Genomic DNA, 20,920 nt, shown 5'->3' with positions numbered 1-20,920 from the left:
TGCTGTATTTATAATCCAAAGAAAAGAAAGGGGATTGTCTGATGTGCTACCGAAAGTTATCGGGTCCCAAGTTTAGACCAGGGATAATGTCATTCTTTGGTAAACAGCCACTGTTTCTTCAAACCCAGCTGCCTTTGGCATATCAAACCTGTCAGAGGTGCTTACAGCAGTGCATAGGTTATTATAACGCTCGACATATATTCCCATTGAGAAATGGCAAATCACATACCCCACATGATTTTCATATTTGGTGACAGACTTAGGTTATTATGTACTATGTTGTTTCCAGAATCAACTTCTATTTCCAGGAGTGATGTAAGGTTAAAGTTATGAAACGGTGCCATGCTCCTAAGAAACCATGTTTCCTTACCTTAGATGTTAAATTAAAAACATTGATTCAGAAGTTCAGAAATTATTCATAATTGGTTTTTTGGGGGAGCTTTAACTTACAGTATTAATTAATATTTAAGTGTGTAAAAAAAAAAGGATTTTCAATACTCCTGGAAAGGAATACAACTGGATTTCAGAACAGTTACTCAGCACACTTGAAAATCAACAAGAATCTATCTAAATGTCTTCCTAAACCCAGAAAGAGCTAATTTGGAATAGTTTGATATGAGAATTGCTTTATAATGTCAAATTTTAAAAAAATCATTTGCATGTTAATGAATGCATTTTATTAAATATGCAGAACTCAATAAAACCCAGAATTTATCCATCATAAAGAATTTGCCCATGAGTTGGAATCTAATATATATATTTATAATTCAATTGCCTCTGACATACTAGCAATACTTGGGGTCATTATCTTCCAGAAAGGAAGCTACAGCAGGAAAAGCGTGGCAAAAATGTACTGGCCCAACCCGATTGCCACAGACCAGAGGATTAAAGAAGGACAGAGTCTCTCCTTCCTCACACATTCTCTTCATCACAGACTCACAGAATCACAGAATGGTTAGGGTTGGGAGGGACCTTAAGGGTCACCCAGTTCCAGTCCTTCTGCCATGAAGAGGAACACCTTCCACTAGACCAGGTTGCTCAGGCCCCCATCCAGGCTGGCATTTGTGATGTTCTCAACTCTGCTGGTATCAGCTACCCTACCTTCAGAGACTGTGCTTAGGCACAGAAGAGTTTCAAGTGTTGAAAGGAGACCGGAGACAAGAAAATGAACTGAAAAAATAGGAAATAAACTGGTAGCAGCTTGATGTATGGAGAGAGCATAAGGAAGTAGTTTTGCAGTGGGAAGGGGTTACACATGGGTAGATTTAATGGGATACAGGTTCCTTAAGGACTGCTCTGAAAACAGTATGTGAGTACAGCAGGACAAATACAGCAGGTGGACTCAAGAGGGAGGAAAAATGAAAAAGAAAGAGAATGCAAAAAGCAGACCAAGAAAGGAGGAAAATAGCACCAAAAATATAAACTATACCAGAGCACAAAAACATCCACTACATATAGAAATGAAAGCAGTAATTAAAAAAACCCAGAAATTAATATGAAGGAAGATTTTCTTAACCTTCTTCTTGCATACCTGTTTTCTAGGTTGAGGTTGTAACTACTTTGGGACAACAAATCTTCTCAGTCCACTTTTGCCAAGTATCTTATTTACAGAGGCTTAACTGGTGTGAACTACTAGTTAGAATAGTGTGATCTCCAATCAAGACAAATTAATCTGACATTTCCCCAGTTTGCTGCCCTCCCCAGATGTGAGCAACGGCTCCAGGAGCAGCTTCCTGGACACAATCTATGGTTCAGCTAAGTGGAAGGTGCACAACTCACACAGGCTGTGCCTGACTTTCACTCAGCTTAACGCTTCTGTATCCCACTTTAGCTTGACATCTTTTAGGCAAGGTAGAAATCCAGATGAATAGATCTCCCTGTAAATTTCCCAGGTTCTCTCTCGGGGTCTCTAGCTGGTCAGAGTGACCCGGAGATATGTTAGAAAGTCTCTTTTCCAAGCCCAGCACTCGAAGAAGGAGTCAGAGCTCTTCATTTCTCAGTCTCAAGGTTGTTTATTGTTTCTTATAAAATTCTTTCTCCTGCCGTGCTGAGGTCTGCTCAGCAAGACAGTCAGAGGCACTCTGCCTGCCCCAGGGTGGTGTTATCTTTTTATACTAAAAACTACAGGTACAATATTTACAATTACTTTCCAATACCTATCACCTATGTTAGACAGTGAGCTTCTACTCTAACCAATCTAAAAGTGCCAACATCACAGCAGAGGATGGAGGCCAAGAAGAAGGAGAAAGGCTGGACACGCCCAGATTCCTCCATTTTGCGCCCTGAACCCCCATTCTAAAAACCCCAAAAAATCTATTTTTCACCCTGTGATAAATTCACTATCATTTTACTTAAAATTTTGTGGCTTGTAATTCTTAATATAAGGTTGGTAATTGTTTTTTCCAAGGGCTAAATCAAAGGCACAGAAGTCTTGGGCTCTGTGCCAAGGTCTCTGAGCCCCCTGGGCAGGGGCTTGAGTCCTCCAGGGCAGCCAGAACAATTTCCTGGGTTCCCACAGTTCTCCACATCTGTGTTTCACACCTACTACGATAATGCCTGGACTGGGAATTGGCCTGTGAGGCAGCAGGATGGTCACTGAGACAGCAGCTCAGAACCTGAGCTACCCTGCCAGGTTCACTTCTCAGAGGGCTGCAATATTTCAGTCCCAGTGTATGACAATGTCCAGCTGGCAGACCGACAGGGAGACACTCAAAGTACAAGCCAGAGTGAGCTTATTTTCCACCAGGTGAACATATGAAAAACAAAGTTCTGCTGGGTGATCACATCTTCAATCAAGTAAGTAATAGGGCACCTTAACTGATATGAGAGAGCTTCATACACTGATACGGGAAGAAAACATGAGCTCTGGCTAAATACCTTGCAATAGAGGATTTTGGAATTTTTTATTGGCCTGTCAAATACTCAGTATACAAATACTGCAAGCACTGTTGCATGTTGTTGGTGCTGTCTCCCACCAGATTAAGGCTGTGTTTTGAACACTGTAGGTCATTACTGTACAACAGAGCACAGCCTTGGGAACAGATGTGTACCTAGAAAACCAGCCACCGAGTGTCTCTGCCCTGTTTGTCCATGTCACACAGATCAAGTGTGCTGACAGCTGCCAAAAGAAAATTGCCTGCTGTCACTCTGGACATCTAACCTTTTCCTCTGTACTTGGCTCTGCCGAGTCCACACCCTGAATCCTGTGTCCCATTCTGGGCCCTCACTTCCACACAGACATGGAGGCACTTGAGCAAGTCCAGAAAAGGGCAATGGAGCTGGTAAAGGGTCTGGAGCACAAGTCTGATGAGAAGCAGCTGAGGGAGATGGAAGGGACAAAAGGAGGCTCAGGGTGACCTTATCACTGTCTACAACCCCCTGAAAGGAGGCTGTAGCCAGGTGAGGGCTGGTCTCTTCCCCCAAGCAACCAGCAACAGGACAAGAGAAAATGGCCTCAAGCAGCGCCAGGGGAGGTTCAGGATGGACGTCGGGATTAATTTCTTCATGAAAGGGTTTCTAAACATGGCAACGGACTGCCCAAGGAAGGTGGTGGAGTTGCCATCCCTGGAAGGTGTTCAAGAAATGACTGCATGAGGCACTCAGTGCTGTGGTCTTGTTGACATGGTGCTGTTCAGTCACCATGTTTAGGTTGGGGTTGATGGTCTCAGGGGTCGCTTCCAACCTAAACGATCCTGTGATTCTGTAACTCATCCTAAGCATCTCATCTGTACTCCTTGAAGTCAGTAAAAACCTCACCTTTCCAGCAATCCCTATGCAATTTGCTTTATTTGTGCTGAATTACCACCTAGCAGTCCGCGGAGTTTTAGTACACAAGGGTGAATAAAAACATTTTTCGTGGAGCTTTATTGATTTCTGGCGGCTTAACATATTCAACATAGCCCAACCGGTACGCACCCACAACTCTCTCTACCCCGCGCAGGCCGCTGACTTTCCCCTCACCGGAGGGCGGGGCCACGCTGGATCTGACCAATCAGCGCCGCGGCTGATTGGGGCCGGACTGGCGCGGGGAGCTGTCACTCCGGTGACGTCACGGCGGGATGAGCGGGCGGGCGGAGGTATGGCCGCCGCTGGGCCCGGGCCTGCCCAGGGGATGAGCGGGTTCCTGCGGCCCGGGGCAGCTGCCCTTCCCTCGGAGGGGACGCTGCAGCTGGGCAAGGGGGCAGGCTGCCGCCGCTGCCTTCCCTCTGGAAGACTACTGTGTGCAGGCCTCTGGCTGTCCCGCGTGTCCTCCCTGCCTTGTGTGGCATTGCCACCCGCTCCGGGGCTGCGGGGGCAGCAGCTCGGCAGGGCCGCTGAGCGCCTCCCCCGGCCTGTGCAGCTCCTGTGCGGAGCGCTGCCAAGGAGACACTTGGGGACGCTGAGTGTATCCCAGCCTCGGGGTGTTCTCCTTGGTCCCAGAAGCCGCCGCAGGGATGTTTGTGTTGCCCAGTGCCCGTTCATTCCGCAGAACATGAGCAGCTCTTGTGTCTGGGTCAGCTTCTCCAGCTGGCGGTGCTGATGGAGGCCCTGTGTCCCCCTGGAGCTTTGGCTGAACCTGTGCTGTCCCCTGTTGAGTCGTCGCCTCTGTGCAGGCTGCTGCTTCACTCACTGGTGATTGAAATCACTCTGTGATTTCAAAATGTTTGCTAGGCTGTGTCCTAATGTCACACATTATAGTTTAGGCAGCTATTTAGGTCTGGAAAAGATAGACTTATATATGAGAGGGTCAGAACCATTTCAGTTTGTGCTTTGAAGCTTCATTCTCTAATGCAGAACATAAGGTGTGGAGTCATAAAGTGACTTGCCCATTATTGTACGGAAAATCTTTGAAGCAGAGGTGCAGTCACTCATTCAGTACTCTTAAACAGAAGAAATAAAACCAGGCTTGCTGTTTTGGTTTATTTCTTAATTGTCTGGGGCTTTTTTCATAATAATATGTAGATGTATAGACTGGGAACACTCCCTCATGGTTTTTTTAGGGGGGCTTTTTGTTTTTGTTTTTTTGTTTGTTTGTTTGGTTGGTTTTTTAAAATGATAATATTGGGGTTTGTCTTATTTCTAGGTTAAAGTGAAAATACCTTTTGGAAACAAATACCTTGATGCTATCTTCTCTGTCCCAGAGAAGAAACCAACATATGGAGTGATTCTTACTCATGGAGCTGGAGGAGACATGAATTTCCCTCATTTGGTGTCCTTGGCAGCCTATCTTGCATCCCATGGAGTTCTGTGCCTGCGGTTTACTTGTAAAGGCCTTAATGTTGCCTACAGGACTAAGGCTTTCAAAGCAGTTGTGGTAAGGAGTGAGAAAACTCTCAGACCAAAGCTTAGATCCACAGTTTCTTAAATTACAGCCAGAGATTAGACAAGAAACAGTGGGAGAATTGGAACCAAAGTTAAGATAAATGGAGCACTGTGTGTGAACAGAAGGAGCAGAAGCAGTTCATAGATGGGCAACAGCTGGAACAGCTGCCACAAGTGTGTGGGTTTGAGTTCAGGGAAAAAGAAAAGCCTGACAAAGAGCAAGGGTGTTTTATGGGAAAACTTACAGCTTGGAAAAGTGGAAGAATTTAGGATGGGTGATCTGCTTGCATTGAGCGGGAGGCATTTTTATAGGGGAACAAAGTCCAGTTCTAAAGGAATTGTGTATGATGTCATTGTGATTAAATGTACATTTGACTTTACTGTCTTTAATGGGCATCTCCAGTCTTTATGGAAGAAGCATAATGTTGTTAGTGTGTTTATGTTAATATGCTGGTATGTAAGGATAATGTTAAGGCAGCTGCTAAGATTAGTTATCTCCTAAAATGTGAAAAAATGTTGCTGAATTTTGTCTTCTCTGTTGGACTTAGCTGATCGTGTCACAAATACATAACCTCAATGAAGAGCATTTTTGCAAACCTGCTTTTCCTTTTGATGGGCCAAGAGTGTGCATGAGGTCTGTTACTGTAACTGAGTTGATACATAGTATTCACTTGTTTTGGTAACTTTATAGGGCGTCTGATATTTTAGACTTGCTGAGAGCTAATGTGAAGTTGATTATGTTGTTGCTGCAAAACCTTATGAAACCATTTATGTGATAAAACCCAACAGAGCACCTTGTATGTGCCTGTTCTTTAATCTTCAGTGCTGAAAGAGCTTCCCATTTTCTGTGTAGTAGCTACAAACAGAAGAGATTCCTAGCTTCCCAGCTGTCTTAATTCTGACTTGTAATGCTTCTCTTTCTCTTATTTCTTCAGGAATACTTAAAACTTTGTGATGATTATAAACTTTCTGGTGTTTTCCTTGCAGGTATTGTTTTTATTATCAATAATTTTCTCTCTTATACTAGTCTCTAGTAATAGCTATCTGTAAGTATTCCAAGTCTGTCCCACTTTGGTGACAAGCAAATGAGCCCTTCTTATGATGCCATAGATCTTACTGCAGAAGAGGAAAGAAAGAGCAATAGATTGTATTTTCCAGGTACTTTGGGAGAAAACTTCCTTGTCACTTATAATTTACAGGGCATGATTTTTCTGATTATCCATGTGTACTTTTTAACTGCAGGTCTTGAAGAATTCTGGTTACTGATAAATGGAAAACAGTTTTCCCAAAGCAGGTTATGGTAATTAAAACCTAGAGGCAGATCAAAAAAGTCAGCTATGTTATGTAGAAAGGGGAATAGGTGGAGGTGGTTAGGACTGTCTTCATAGGGGAAATTATAAGTTTTCTCTTAAGTGAACCAAGTCTGTGCTCTGTAAGAACTGGTGACTTGTAACACTCAATTGCAGTGCATTGTCAGCTCATATGCCTCCTCTTCGAGGAGATACTTTCCAATGCTGTTACTGACTGACCTCATGTTCCAAGTTCACATTTTCCCTCCCTTCTACTTTTACTTTTAGGCTGAAGTTCAAAGTGTGCATAAACACTTGCTGGATTTGTTTTGTGAGCCAAGTGAAATCAAGCAGAGAATTTTGTTTTGAATTTGAGCTAATTGAGGTTGCATGAAAATAATGATACAGGACACTATCATGGCTATCTCAAATTTCCAGGCTCTGGAGCATAGGACCAGTCCTTCTCTTCCCTTGTCCCCAGGGTGGGGTGTTGTTCCTTCCAGTATTGCAAGGAATCTCTATCCCTTTATATTTTCTTTCTTTTCCCCTTCTTTTTTAAACAGGGGTGTAAATGTTAAAACTAGACAAATATTTTAGCAGAAAATGTTGAAATTAGGATTAATGTTTTTCATGAAGTAGATCATCCCTAGCATTTTGTGACACTGAAATACACTTAGTTGTATTGGTTTGGGGAGTTGTTTACTAAACCAGAATGTGGATGAGGTGACAGCAGACAAAACTTTTTTCCTTTATTTCTGCATGGGAGAAAGGCCGTTCCATGGGCTCACGAGCTGCTGCCTCTGTGATACGTCAGCTGAACCAGGGTGATGATGATGATGATGATGATGATGATGGCTTCATTCAAGGTCTCGTGTGTTTATCTTACCCATTGCATCGACCAAAACTGCAGTCCAAGCTCCGGGATGAGGATTTGTTACTGATCACACGTCCAGTGCTGTTTGTCTCGGGATCAGCAGATGAGATGTGTGAAAAAGTGAGTACCCTTGTAAATCCTGCTGTGAAAGGGCAGTCTGGAGGAGCAGCAGTGGGCCTCAGTGATGCCTGTATTTCACCTGATTAACAGCTTTGCCTAAATAGGTGTCTTCTGAAGGAAGCCTTGGGTAGAAAACTTCATCAGACACAAGGAAGCCTGCCAGGGCTTCCTTTTGCTGCTTGAAACATAATGGACCATGCTTGATCTTCCACTTTAGCAAGCTCATCTTTGGGTCACTGAAATACCCCTGATTTAAATGGTTTCAATAGGAGTGCATAAATTAAAAGTGGTCTATGGAAGTAGTGAGTTATTTGCTATTTTGTTTTAACCATTTCAAGTTACAAAACCTGTGTGGTGCCACCAATGTCACATTTTCATGGCAAATTCTTCTAGCAAAGCAGTTCTACCCCCAAGTCAGGCTTCTGTCATCAAAAGTGATAGTTTTGTAGAGATGAAGAGCAGGTGTAGGGAGGGAGGGAAACAGTGCTTTTCTGCTGTGTTTCCTTGCAAACAGGTGTCTGCTGTTCTTGAACAGGCCAGTGTGAATCTGGGGCTATGTGCAATTGGCATTTTCCATGCTTGGACGGTTTCTAAGGAGTCATAATGCTTTTGTGAGGATTTGTTGCCAAAATAAGTCAGGCCAGTGACCAGCAGATCCTTGGAGTGCTCTTTATGGGGGAATCTCTGACTTTGTGAGCTGGTTCTTAGATCTGTTTGCTGAGAAATTTCAACAGTCTCAAAGCTAGTCCCTAAAGAATTACATAGCTATTCAGCCTCTGCAGACAAATCTGACTTCAATTCTATCATTTTATTGCCAGCACTACCCTCTGACAGTAAAAATGGACTCCTTTGAAGTTTAATTTTCTGCTATTCTCTGTTTCAGTAAGGGTGAAGCTTTGAGCAGATCCCACTATTCATATTCTGAATAGAGAATACATCCCATTTTCCTAGCAAGGTGTTTTTCATGTGCACCCAGATCTATCTATCTGTTTTTTAGGGGCTGCCTATTTTGCATTACACAGGCAAAGCAAGAGACATCTAGGAGTTCCAGAGTTTGTAGCAGCCAATTCTCTAATATCTGCATTCTTGTTTTCTCCATAGCAATTGCTAGAAGGTGTGGTGAGCAAAATGAAAGCCCCTAAAAAAATCCATTGGATTGATAAAGCAAACCATGGGATGGCAGTCAAAGGACGAACAGCAGATGATGTCATGGAAGAAGTAAATGCACAGGTTTTTTCTTGGCTTAGAGAGAATGTTCAACTGCAGCAAAAATAATTTGCAGTGCTCAAGCAGTATCTTCATTTAGTTTTTCCTAAATGTGGCAAATAAGGGGTTTGTTATTTTTTAGAGGCATATTTTTTTAAAAACTGATGTTTTCAGAGGTCTAAGTGCAAATGCAAATAAAGCTTTGTATGAATGAAAAGAAAATGCAAACTAATAAAGAACTTCCAGAAGTACAGAAAATGTATCATGGTAGCATTGTTCTCTGTGTTTCTATGCAAATATCCATATACAACACTTGGGAATGCAGAAGATTAAGTAATGCTTTTGACTAATATTTGAAGTAATATACTGGAAAAAAATCTACTTCAACAGATATCTTTAGGGGTCCTCAATGTCTGAGTATCTTACTGATGCTGTACTCATTGGGAATTAAAACCTACTGATTTTAGGGTTCTGCCAGCACATCCCCTGAGGCTGATGAGCCTGGTGTACTACTTTGCCTTGATGCTGTGTGCTGGCCTTACCAGGTGCTTCCAAATCTGTGAGGCAGGGAGAGGAATCTCTGGTTGGTCACAGTGTCTGCCACCTTAGGGAGCCAGATTCTGCCTCTGTGAGGAGGAGGTAATGCAGGCACAGCTGGGTGTGTGGAGCAAAGAACATGGTTCAGTTTTGAGGAGTCCCCTTCACCACTGTCCTTTGTGTAAAGGACTGGTCACAGAGACCCTCTGATAAATAAAAACTGATAGACAAATTGTGTTTAGTGATGGAGGAACTCCTGGAGCAGGAACCAGTTGTGGATCCATTGTGACAGGAGGATCTCAGGTCCCTGTCTGAGCTCTGACACTGGAGAGTGGATTGAACACTGTGTGTGTACTGGCAGCTGCAGCCTTTGTCATTATGGGCTGTGAGTAACCTGTTGGTATAACCGAGCCTACAGCAATCTTGAAATTATGGTTTTCCTGCAGGTTAACAAGATTTATTATGAACGCCATGGCATTGCCTTTGAGATTCTCTCAGAAGGAGCACAGTTATGGTCTGAAAAAAGAAGCCTTTGGCTGGATGGATAGATAGAGAGGGAGGGAAGATATATAATGCTCATCTGCCCTTCTTGGCAGAACAGTTTCACGTTTGTGGAAAGACTTACTGTATACAAGCATGAGTAAAAAGTATCTGCATTTTCAAGGTAACTCAGGACAGGAACACATGACTGATACAAACATGGTTTTTATTTAAAAAAATTATAAAAATGTGTTTGAATAAGGCTCTGCCACCACTGCATGATTAAAAGGAAATCAGGGGTGCTTTGTTTTCTTCCATGTGCAGATCATGAAATGGTAAACTTTAAAATATCCACTGACATTTTCTGCGGGCATACTAACCCAGATTTTCCTTCTTTCTTTAAGAAGACAGTCTGAATTTAGGTAAATACTGAAAAAAAATTATTTACTTCTGTCAGAGTTCATCTTTGGCCTGCAGTCAAAAAAGAAGAAACGTTTCAGTTAACTGGAAGCCTATTTTTCACTGTCTAGTCCTCTACTCCTGCGAATACATCAAGAAGTGTTTCTAAGTTCGATAGGTGTTAATGGCCTGGCCTGATAACTGATACTGTGGGGCACTAAGCAGCCCTGCTCCAGCAGGGCTCAGCAGGAACTGAAGACACTCAGCACTTTCCATTTAACCCTGCATGGACTGTACCTTTTTTCGGTGGCAAGTGCATGGGAAAAGGTCATCATCAGGCTGCTGCACCTTCTCCATCCCATCTCTGATTTTTGGTTCACTCACTTGCAAGCTGGCATATTCCTAGTTTTAAAAAAAGGAAGGTATCATTAATCCATACATTTTTTAGATGGTACATGTAGTTGCCAATATTGTACCAAATCAGCTGAGCAATTCTGTATGAACTCTGGGGCTACACAATCTGTTCCTGCAGACTGTCACAGGCAGGGTGAGGGAACACTCAGCTGCAGACGGGAGCCCCTTCGGGTGCCTCCCTGGAGTTCGGTATCTTGGTGCTAATGCACAGATATTTTCAGCTGTGGTTCACAGGGTGTGCGTCTGATGTGGAATTCTTTGATCATTGTGGGCTACATATTCTGGCAGATTAGATCAAGATTTATGGGATCCCACTGCCTCTCAAACAGCTAGCATAGTCTTAAGGGGTTTCATAGCATATAATTGAATACAATGTTTGTAAAAACCAAATGAAGATTTTAATTGCTGCTGCTTGCTTCATGGCTTCAAGTACCAGACTGGCCAATTTCCAGCAGCTCTGTTGCCCTAAATTCTTGCTGTGTGATTTCTATTTCTGTGCCAGTAGCCATTAAAAATATACTGACCTGGAAAAGTTTGAAATAGTAACAAAAAATGTGGTCTCCCATGAGATTGTTTCTTGCAAATTCTTGTCCAGATTTTGCAATATTTTTTGCCTGTCAAAGAAAATGAAAGTTTGGTTTATTTTTTTTTATTGCCCAGAACTAGTATTTGTTTCAGGGTGCTACTGTTGGTTGTGGAGTTACAAATGAAGTTGACAGTTTAGGATAACTCAAATAAAACATTCTTTTTAAAAGTTAAGGCATTGTTAGGAAAATACTCTTTTTTTTCCCTGAAGTTCAATTTGATTTCAAATTAGGGACAATATTATACATTTTTGAATGTTTTTCTTCTTTGTAGAGTTGATGAAAATAAATTTCAAGTTCTTCTAGTGGGTTTTTTTTTTTGCTTTGTTTTAAAGAAATTCAAATTTTATTCTCTTCTAGAAACATTACTGCATACTTCTAAATGTGTATTTTACCTCTTCATCATGATCTTTTGCCCACTGTAGTTTTTCTAGCAGATCACTCAGGTCACTTTTAAATGGAATGTAGTGTTTCCATGGCTGCAGCTCATTATAAAAGTGCTCATAGTAGATGGAGTCTTGCTTTAGCACCACACTGTTTCCTGCTAGTAGATAAGGCAATCTATATGCTGCCACTGTGCCATCAATATTAATTTGATATTTATACTGGAAAGAAAAGGACCAGAAGTTATTAAAAACCACAAGATCCCTGACTTGGTTAGGTTATATTCTGAGGGCACTGGTGTTACTGACTTGCCGATATTGAGACAGGTAGGACTGGCTAGGCAAGCATCAATGTCTAAGAAGCTTTTATTATCTAGTTTGGAATTCATCACAGTGCAGGGTACACAGAGCTTCATCAATTAAGTTCTCCAGGAATTCTTAGGTGCTCATCCTCGGATGTGAGGGTAGATGTGCCACTTCATCCACAGATTTTCCCACTATGTTAGTTATGTTAGTAGTCCTGATCGCTGAATCAGGAAAAAGAAATAAAAAGGAACTTGAAGTTACATAGATTACACGAGGTTCTACAGAACCTTTAGATGTAAATCAGACATTACTATCCTGAGGGTAAGAGCTACATAGCAGTTAATCCCACTGGAGGGATGTCTAGTCATGCTTGTTACTGGTAGTGTCCTGAATAACTAACAATCCCTTTATTTTCAATAATACATACTAAGTTATTTCATAATGGGAAACAGTGAGAAGAATAAACAGTGATGAAAAATAATTAGTGGCTTACCTTAAAAAAATCAAAAAATGAAATGTGCTTAACAATAGGACCATAGAGGTTTTCATCATGTTTAAAGAAAAAAAAGTTTGTGAAAGCAGCATCTATGATCTCTGGATATTTCCTGCTGAGTTTTACAAGCTCAAGCCTCTCTTTGCGGCTGTCACGTCCTCTCCAGAAGGCTGTGGTGTTCTTGTCTTCCCACGATGGGCCAGTGTTTGCTTGGACTGACATCATATCCAGGCTGACTCTGCAGCAGAAAGAAGTGGTTTAATAGTGAAGCCTACTGGAAACTTTTTCAAGTGCAGTTACTTAAAAGAGTTCACAGTAGCCATAGGCAGAGAGCAAAGATGAAGGCAAGTCATGAGCACACCATGATGTGTTATTGTATCAGTCATTTGCAGCAACAGAAACAGATAATCAATGTTAAGTTCAAGGGTGCGTGGCATGACAGCATCCTTCAACATCAACATTCATGGCATGTGGAAACAATACCATGAAAAATATAGGTAAAAGTGAATACAGTTGCCAGAGAAGGCGATGCAAGGTGCTGTAACTTGCTTAGTAAAATATATTGTGCATCCTTAAAAATGTTAAGAAATTCAACACATAAACTGGGAGGGCAAGGGATAGCAAATTAGAAAAACTTTTCACAAAAAAAAAGGAACCTGAACTAAATGCAGTGAAATGTTAAGTTCAAGATGGATTTCAAAGATTTCTTAGAAGCAAGCTGTCTTTGTAGTGTTTCAAGACAGAAAAGGGCAGTTGCTAAGGCTAGTTATGGTCAGTAATCAAAGTGGGAGATGGTAGCTCCTAGTTTGAAAATTCCCAATAGCTATGTTGGGATTTGAAAGGTACACAAAAAACAAATTCCAACAAAATCAGGAAAGAAGGATGCCTGGCCAGTTGTCAACAAGTTCATGGGGAGAGAAACAAAGCAAACAAATCACATGCCTAGCCTTGAAACACTCTCAAGGGCTGTTTTTAGTGATTTGACCATTTAGATAAATTTAGATTTTTGAAATGAAACAGTGAAGTATAACAATATATTGATTACACAGTCACTGCCTACCTGGGTTTCCAGTCTCTCGATGAGTAAATGAAAATAGTTAATATACTGTTGCCATACCGATCTCTAGGGAAGATCACTCATTGTGAATTTTGTGAAAAGTTTAAGCCATTTCTTACCGTCCCATCGTCTCCAAAACGGAGTCTGTTAAGTCGTATGTTGGCATGACAATGTCTTTTGACTCACTGGAACCACACCACGAGAAGATCGGGTGCAAGTTCTGTGGGGGCTTCCTTTTCTCCAGAGGCCAGTCCCCCAAATTAACAAAAAATTCTACATCTGGCATTTTCACCTAAAGAGAAGCAAAGTAGGCACAAATGCAGTTTAGCACAAACAGTATTCTGCTGGCATCTTGCATTTTGAAAACAACCTCACTAAGAGGAAAAATTGCTAGATGTCTAATATACTTAAAGTACCTGTAATAAATCATGGACATTTAGAAACCTGTTAGAGATACTGAGACCACAGAGTAAAGCCTACAAAACAGTATTTAAAAAGAATATTTGCAAAGTCACATAAGGCATAGGAGCCCCCTTTTTAGAGGATGGTTTCCTGTTATACTTTACATGATTGGCCACACAATCTTTTGATCAGGCTAGCACTGGTACCTAGTCAGCAATTGTATAGTTCCAAGGTAAGCTGGATCAACTTGTTACTGTATGGAAAACTGATGCTGGCTGGTAAATCAGTTTTCTGTCACATCAGTGATCTAATTCACCCTGTATCTGCAGGATGCCTAAATCCAACAGAAGAGAAGAAACAGAAATAAGCAGCCATGATGGGAAGACCAGTTTAGTCAGTGCTTTGGTTAATAATTAAGCATAACATCATCACTTATTTAAAATATTTGGTAGCATGGAACCATACCTGAAATCACTGTCACAGCCAAAAGGCAATAAAAATACTGTTGATGGCCAGGAAGCAGGACAGAGGGCATAATTTTGCTGCTTTATGAAACTGTGATGCACCCCTGTATTGAGTTTGGTTTGGGTATTTTCAAGTGAAGTAAGAAAAAGTAGAAATAAAGGCAGCTTTGTAGTTTTCCAAAGAAAGGACCAGCTGCCTTGTGAGGAAACACTGAAAATGATGGGACAGTTCAGTTTGAAGAGCAAAAGGCAAAACATGACAAATGGCTGTGTTTTACAGAACCCTGAAGGCACATATAAGGTCAGTGCAAAACTAATGTCATATCTCTCTTCCCTCTCAGTTGCCTCTTTCAAAACAAAATAAATTAATAATTTACCAAATATCAAACACCTCCAAATGGTGGAAGATACTCTATTCCTTTCAAAGGGTGTTTGCTGCACAGGCTAATGCTCAGCACTGAACTTCATTACTATGGCGCCATCTAATGGTTGTAATGGGCATAAACCCTACAAACTGAATTTTCTACACATCCTCAGCAGCAGAATCCATCAGCAGCTTGAATGTTCTCCAACCAACCATCTACTGTCACTTAGTGACACTATCCTAATCAAAATTCTTATTCAATAGTATTTAATGGGAATGAGAAAAACTGTGTTTTCTAGATATGTAAATAGTTTCTGGTTTTGGAGTTAGCAATCCTTTTTCAACCTTTAGTCTGAAGTCCTCAGATGCAATTTAACTCCATTATTTGTTATCCAACACTATGGACACCAAGAACCGTTTACTTCCATCTTCCAGAGAACAATCTTTTAGATACCTGTAGTCTACATTCCTGTCTTTCCTTAGACATCATATCCTCCTGTAGACAGTGTTAGATGAAACAATCCCCAGTTAAATTAACATGCATTTGTACATTTAGTAATTTTCCCCATTTTCCTGTGCAATGTTAGTTCAGCAATGTTAGCAACAGAGCAACCCTTAAAGCATGACACCCAAAGGCAGAGTAGCATAACTGATCCATTACTAATCCTGAGGATAGTGGAAAGGTTACTTGATATTACACTTCTTTAATGTGTTATGTAAACTTGTGTTCAGCTTTTTGCAGCAATGTACCTGCAGAGACAGAATTTTCTGTTGGATGCTAGAGGATGATTTATTTATTTATTCTACAGGGAAAAACCTCAAACCAACACACCCTGTTCTGGCCTATCAAACTCACCTATAAAAGCCTGCTTATTCAATTAACTTTTGTGATAATCAGATGGCATTCTAGAACATGACAGCTTCAAACAAGGAAAATACATGACCTTTCCATAATTAATCAATGAGCAAGAGTTTTTTAATAGAAACAGCAACAAATACACTGACGTATATTTAAGGCCAGGCTTCTATAAATTAGGACATACAGAGTAAGTGGCTGAACAGATGTACTCACTTTTCTGGTCAAAGAAAGCAGTATGGCATCCATGAAAATTCTGAAGCCAACATGTTCCCCGTATGTCTTTATATAAACCTGAAAATAAACAAAGATTTTACTGGGTGATTTCATTTCAGAGAATGGCTGGCACAATTCAGAGCTCTTTTAATCACATAGTAACTACTCAGACAGACTATATGGCTGTATAGATTTACGAATCAGCTGGGAAGCAACAGAAATCTCATCACAGAAAAGTGATGAAAAAAATTACAAGCTTTGCTTACTTTTGCAATGTTCGAGGTCTGTTTCATGAAAGCAGAAACTGTTGCCTGTCTCTGTGGTGGTCCATTCTTCTAATTTCCACAAAAAACTCCACTGAACTAAGTACAGTGTATACAATTCTCTGTTACAAAGAATTGTAGCTCTGATGCTCAGTTCAGCTAAAAGTGGTATCTCAGAATTATGCATGATATAATTTATCGATGTACTTCAAATGAGATGATTGTGACACCTCACAGCAGTATTGCTCAGAGAACAGGAAACTGAATTGGCATTTAGGAGACTTGGGTGGGTGCCCAGTACTCACATTGATTGCCTGGAAAGTAATTTGCTTTCACTGTGTTTCAGCTGTAACATGGACAAAAAAGCACTTACAAAGTAGGACAGACATTGCTGAGCTCATACACAAACTGCAAAGTATTCAAGGACAGAGAAGCAAGCAAAGTCTTGTTCTTAAAGAATACAGTACAAGAAGCTTTTACAACTCAGAACAACCAAACTGCCCATGGCTTGCCACCAAATTTCCATATGGACTTCAGATCAACCAGATTCCATACCTCATTGTCTTTGATGGTGTAGTGACACAAACTCTGTCTTTGTCCAAACCTCTGCGGAATTTCTTCTGCAATCTTATCTGGGTCAACAGTGGGAAAATTTGCTAAGTCTCTCTGAATCTGTGGAATGGTTTGAGGGCAGTTCATCTCTTCCAGCCATGCACTGCTATCCTCCTGAGGGCAGTCACAGTTTTCATGGTAAACAGGTCCTATTGGGAATAAAATTGTTTTAATTTTAATAAGTCATAATATTGAGCTGTTGAGATCACAGAACAGGGTCAAGCACTGAACGTTCATTGCTTAGGGCCAAAACTTCAGCAACTCAAAATGGATATGGCTGAATTTTTTTTTAACTCTAATGGAGTCATGTCAACCTATATCAGCTTATGTGTGAGCCTTCTACCTGTATTTATCAGGCAACAGCTTCACAGCATTTGCTTCCTTTTATTATTTTGAAAACTATATGTAGGATGCATATAATGTATCCATAATTCCAATGGGATTTGACAGTCCAGAGAAGTATGAGGTCCCAAAGAATCTCGTGCTTCTAGTAGAAGACATTCTGGGACACACTTTGTCAGCCCTGACAGGAAACCTGTGTGTAGTGGTGCCTCTTACCTTTTAAAATATATGGAGACTTTGCAACATGCTTATCTCCAGTTTTGACTTCTATCCTCAGGCTTTTGTAGCTCGCATACATCCTGTATCTCACGAGGAAGGAACCATCTTTCCTGTCCAATACCTGCACACCAACACGAGTGAACTGTTCTTCAGGAGCAGTGATCTTCACCTGGAATGCATTTTCACCTGGTGATGAAGTGAACCTACCCAGAGAATAAGTGGGAGCTTAATACACATGGAAACATACAACAGATTTCTTAGTCTGGTCCATTCCTTTGCAAGTCAACAGATTTCCAGCGAGCCATGTCAGCCATGATTTCCTCTGAGCTGTGTTAGGCCTCTACAAGGACATCCAAATGTTCACTTTTAACAGGTTGGTAAGTCTATTATTTTACATTCAGAAGCAAAATGTTTTCAGATTACCTTATTTTCCAGGTATTATTAAAGGAAGTAAAGAACAAAGTTACACTTCTTAATCATTATAGTAGCTAATATGGGAAAAAAACAGGGAAAAGAAATTATAGAGGGATTATGTAACTCTACGTGTACATGAGATATTTTGGTATAATTAAACATATACCAAAACAGAAAAACCTCTATAAAACCAAATAAAATAATCTGAATAATCATGAAGTTATCACATATCATTGATGTATTAACAAAGTTGGTGCAGTCAAAATGCTGTCAACTTCCTTCCACCTCTCTTCCAGTGACCAGGCTCTTGGGCTGTAACTCCTTACTTCATCTTTCCTAAAACTTGTCCAGTCATACTTGAGACCTGCCAGTTCAATTAAATGCAAGAAATATTTACTATCCAAGTTAAGCTGAATTGGCAGCCTCCATACTGACACAAGCCATGGTGCATCTAATCTGGATGACCTTGATGCAACATTCTGAGCACCTATCTAGGTTGCATGACCAGTTTTCCTAAATAAATGGAAAGCAATGAGTATTCTCTAAAAATCACAGAGTTGTTAGGGTTGGAAAGGACCACCGGAGATCATCTAGTCCAATTCCCCCTGCCAAAGCAAGGTCACCCTGCTGCAGGGGACACAGGGACGTGTCCAGGGGGGTATGCAATGTCTCCAGAGGGGGAGACTCCACAGCCTCCCTGGGCAGCCTGTTCCAGTCCTCTGCGACCCCCAGGGAAAGTTTTTCCTCGTGGTGAGGTGAAATTCCCTGTATTTTAGTTTACGGCCATTGCTCCTCGTCCTATTTCATTGCTAAGAAATTTACCTATTGGTCTATGGAGTAATTCCTAAATGATTCCACTGATCTTGTGCCTCGGCACGTAGGAGAAATACTAATGTTCCTGAGCCTAACAAATTAAATGTATTAGTCACTGCTAAAGTTTTGACAAAGGAGAATAAATAATGAACTTTTCCCACTGACTAACACGTATGCTTTGCTGCCGAACGTTTCCATCCTCTTATCTCATCCCCTCGCGCCGTTATTTGATACTCCTTGAAAGGATTAATTAGCTCTTGCCAAGTGATATGCCGAGTCACGTAGAGGGAGCTTTTAGCCCGCACCTTCTACGAGCAAATCGCCAGCCTCTCGGTTTGACCGTGCCCAGAATCTCCCCGAAAAGCCGCCGCCGCCCTCACCTCAGCCCTCGGGCGTCCACGGCCTGCACATAGAAGTACCGCGCGGGGAGCACGGCCGCGGCGCGCAGCCCGGGCCCCCACACGGCGCTGCGCTCCGCGCTCGGCCGCCCGCCCCCGCCCGCGGCCGCCGCGGCTCCCAGGGCGAGGCACAGCGGCCACAGCGCACGCATCAGCAGCGCTGCTGCCCCCGAGGGACGAACACCGCCGGCACCGGCCTCTGGCCCTCGGCACGCCGCCCGGCAGTCCCGCCCCCGGCGCGGCTCCACGGGGCGGGGCCGCGGCATGGCGGGGCGGCGCTGCCGGGAGGCGCCGGCCCAGCCCCCGGGAGTGACTGGGACCTGGCGCATGGAAAGCATTGGGGACAGCTGGCTCTGACGGCCCGCGGCCCTGACCTACGCACCCGGACATCTCCGAGCTGCTCTTTAACCCCTGCCAGGAGCTGAAGTTCTTCCCCTCAGCCTCCCTTCACTCCGTTCCCAAACTTTAGGGTGGGAAATGGAGTTTACAATTCGGAAAATGTGTTTTCAAAATCCTCCCCTGAGCAGCTGGAGGTGAAGAGTTTCTTTGAGCTGAGGGTGGCAAAGCCCTGGAACAGGCTGCCCATGGAGGCCGTGGTGGCTTCCTCTCTGCAGACATTCCAAACCCACGGTGTTCCCATGCCACCTGCTCCAGGTGACCCTGCCTTGGCTGGGCGATTGGATTAGATATCTCCCGAGGTCCCTTCCTCCCTCAACACCTTTGTGACTCTGTGATGTGTGGCTGCTGGTAGTGCAGGTCTGGGATTGTCTGGAGCAGAGGTGAGGGGGCACTTCACCCGCTGCCACCAGGGCAATCGCACAACGCAGCCGTGATTCCATGGCCCTTTGTCAAATAATCCAGCCTCCAACTGCAGAGAGCTGGTCCCAAACATTAATGCTGCTCTTAACTACATGCAGAACCATTTAGGTTGGAAAAGACCTCTAAGATACTTTCAACTTGGCTCCTGACTGTCTCTCTCTTGTTAAGGCAAACAATAAAGAAAATTGAAATTCATCATCAAGGACTCATGAAATTTTGAAATATTGCAAATATGCTTAGAGAAAAGCACACAAAAAGCACTTGTTTGAAGAAAATTTCAAGCTGAGAAATGACAACTTGGGTTGATGAAGAGAGTCTTTTCTAACCAACAATGTCATTACAAAATGCCTTAAATATTACCAAGCTCCAGCTTTTAAAAACATAGTTTTTCAGGACATTCAGCAGTTAGAAGACTTACAATTTCCAGTCAAAAAATTCACACAGACTCTGTTGTATATCCATGACTCTTTAGCTCCTCTCCTTTCCCTGTCTTTACTCTCCTGATGTGTTTTACAGGCAGAAATCACACTCCTCATATTTTGCTGCATGAGAGAAGCCAGTCTCCTCTAGTGGGAGAGAACTTTAAAGATATTTTTAATTAAAAAGAAATTTGATAGCTGTAGAATTCACAGATCATGCTTCCTCCTCTTAGCAGGATGGCACTGACATGTAAAAAAAAGCACAGCACTGTTGAAATAAAGGTGACACACTTCCACCCTCCTGATGTTCTCTCCTCCAGCTTTTTTTCCCCCACATAAGTGCAGCTCAGGGAATCCATGCAGAGATTTGGCACTATTTGTCAGCACCCAAACAAGTTAAAAGATAAATCATGCAACCTAATTTTAGCCTTGGCTGGCAAAGCCAACATGGCTGTTATCCTAATGCCTATAATTTGGCTCAGATAAAAACACTTTGGAGGCAGAATTATTTAATTATATCAAAGGCTGTTGGCCAACTAAGGCTCAACAGGCTTCCAGCTGGCAAAGGCAAAAGGGATGCTCTCCTTTACAAGGGGCAGGTTGCCTCAGGATAAGCCACATAAACTATGGAATGTGATCTAGGGCTTCTCATATCCAGGGGATGGCAAACATGGCTGTACCCTCAATTGCTCAAGCACTTTGGCAATTCAGCTCAGCCTAACCACTGAGAACCATCAAATAACACTAGCAATTCAGGAGATATTATATTCTGGTTTTTTTCCATTAACTGCAGCACCTCTCACAGAAAGTATTGCTGGGAGTAGAGGCTCTGTGGACTGAGGCACAGTGTCGTAATTGCCAGGAGTGAATCTTCTG

At 42.2% G+C, this 20,920-nt stretch overlaps 2 protein-coding genes across 5 annotated transcripts; one reads left to right on the top strand and one right to left on the bottom strand.

Moving 5' to 3' along the window:
• The first annotated feature begins 4,058 nt into the window (after positions 1-4,058).
• Positions 4,059-9,052, top strand: TEX30 (testis expressed 30). 2 transcript variants are annotated; one of them, XM_064718127.1, is made up of 5 exons: positions 4,059-4,076; positions 5,063-5,293; positions 6,237-6,288; positions 7,361-7,584; positions 8,686-9,052. In XM_064718127.1, exons 1-5 carry the CDS (start codon positions 4,059-4,061, stop codon positions 8,857-8,859), a joined length of 699 nt encoding a protein of 232 aa, XP_064574197.1. In that variant the 3' UTR covers positions 8,860-9,052. The 2 variants fall into 2 exon arrangements, with proteins under 2 accessions (XP_064574197.1, XP_064574107.1); XM_064718037.1 differs by lacking the exon at positions 4,059-4,076 and adding an exon at positions 4,126-4,611.
• Positions 9,053-10,014: 962 nt separating this feature from the next.
• Positions 10,015-19,021, bottom strand: POGLUT2 (protein O-glucosyltransferase 2). Of its 3 annotated transcripts, XM_064712017.1 has the most exons (10): positions 18,789-19,021; positions 17,179-17,384; positions 16,564-16,769; positions 15,746-15,823; positions 13,563-13,735; positions 12,387-12,624; positions 11,600-11,809; positions 11,145-11,234; positions 10,504-10,608; positions 10,015-10,278 (listed from the first exon to the last, which is right to left on the bottom strand). In XM_064712017.1, the coding sequence occupies exons 1-10, from the start codon at positions 18,956-18,958 to the stop codon at positions 10,261-10,263; spliced, it is 1,494 nt and encodes a 497-aa protein (XP_064568087.1). In that variant the 5' UTR covers positions 18,959-19,021; the 3' UTR covers positions 10,015-10,260. The 3 variants fall into 3 exon arrangements, with proteins under 3 accessions (XP_064568087.1, XP_064568078.1, XP_064568095.1); XM_064712008.1 differs by lacking the exon at positions 10,015-10,278 and having other exon boundaries at positions 10,285-10,608; XM_064712025.1 differs by lacking the exon at positions 10,015-10,278 and having other exon boundaries at positions 10,285-10,608; positions 17,179-17,350; positions 18,789-18,907.
• Between the last annotated feature and the right edge of the window lie 1,899 nt (positions 19,022-20,920).

Source organism: Zonotrichia leucophrys, chromosome 1 (assembly GCF_028769735.1).
Source record: "Zonotrichia leucophrys gambelii isolate GWCS_2022_RI chromosome 1, RI_Zleu_2.0, whole genome shotgun sequence".
Taxonomy (NCBI): domain Eukaryota; kingdom Metazoa; phylum Chordata; class Aves; order Passeriformes; family Passerellidae; genus Zonotrichia; species Zonotrichia leucophrys.
This window is presented reverse-complemented; position numbering and strand designations above follow the sequence as displayed.

What these genes read in the sequence shown, in the direction of transcription:
- TEX30 (XM_064718037.1), top strand. Translation starts at nt 4,519, where the DNA reads ATGGAGGCCCTGTGTCCCCCTGGAGCTTTGGCTGAACCTGTGCTGTCC. An exon ending in GGCTGCTGCTTCACTCACTG is followed by an intron (nt 4,612 to 5,062) that starts GTGATTGAAATC and finishes TCTTATTTCTAG; the next exon opens with GTTAAAGTGAAAATACCTTT. An exon ending in AGGCTTTCAAAGCAGTTGTG is followed by an intron (nt 5,294 to 6,236) that starts GTAAGGAGTGAG and finishes TTATTTCTTCAG; the next exon opens with GAATACTTAAAACTTTGTGA.
- POGLUT2 (XM_064712008.1), bottom strand. Translation starts at nt 18,958, where the DNA reads ATGCGTGCGCTGTGGCCGCTGTGCCTCGCCCTGGGAGCCGCGGCGGCC. An exon ending in ACACCATCAAAGACAATGAG is followed by an intron (nt 15,824 to 16,563) that starts GTATGGAATCTG and finishes GTTTATTTTCAG; the next exon opens with GTTTATATAAAGACATACGG. An exon ending in CATTTTTTGATTTTTTTAAG is followed by an intron (nt 11,810 to 12,386) that starts GTAAGCCACTAA and finishes TTTTCTTTCCAG; the next exon opens with TATAAATATCAAATTAATAT.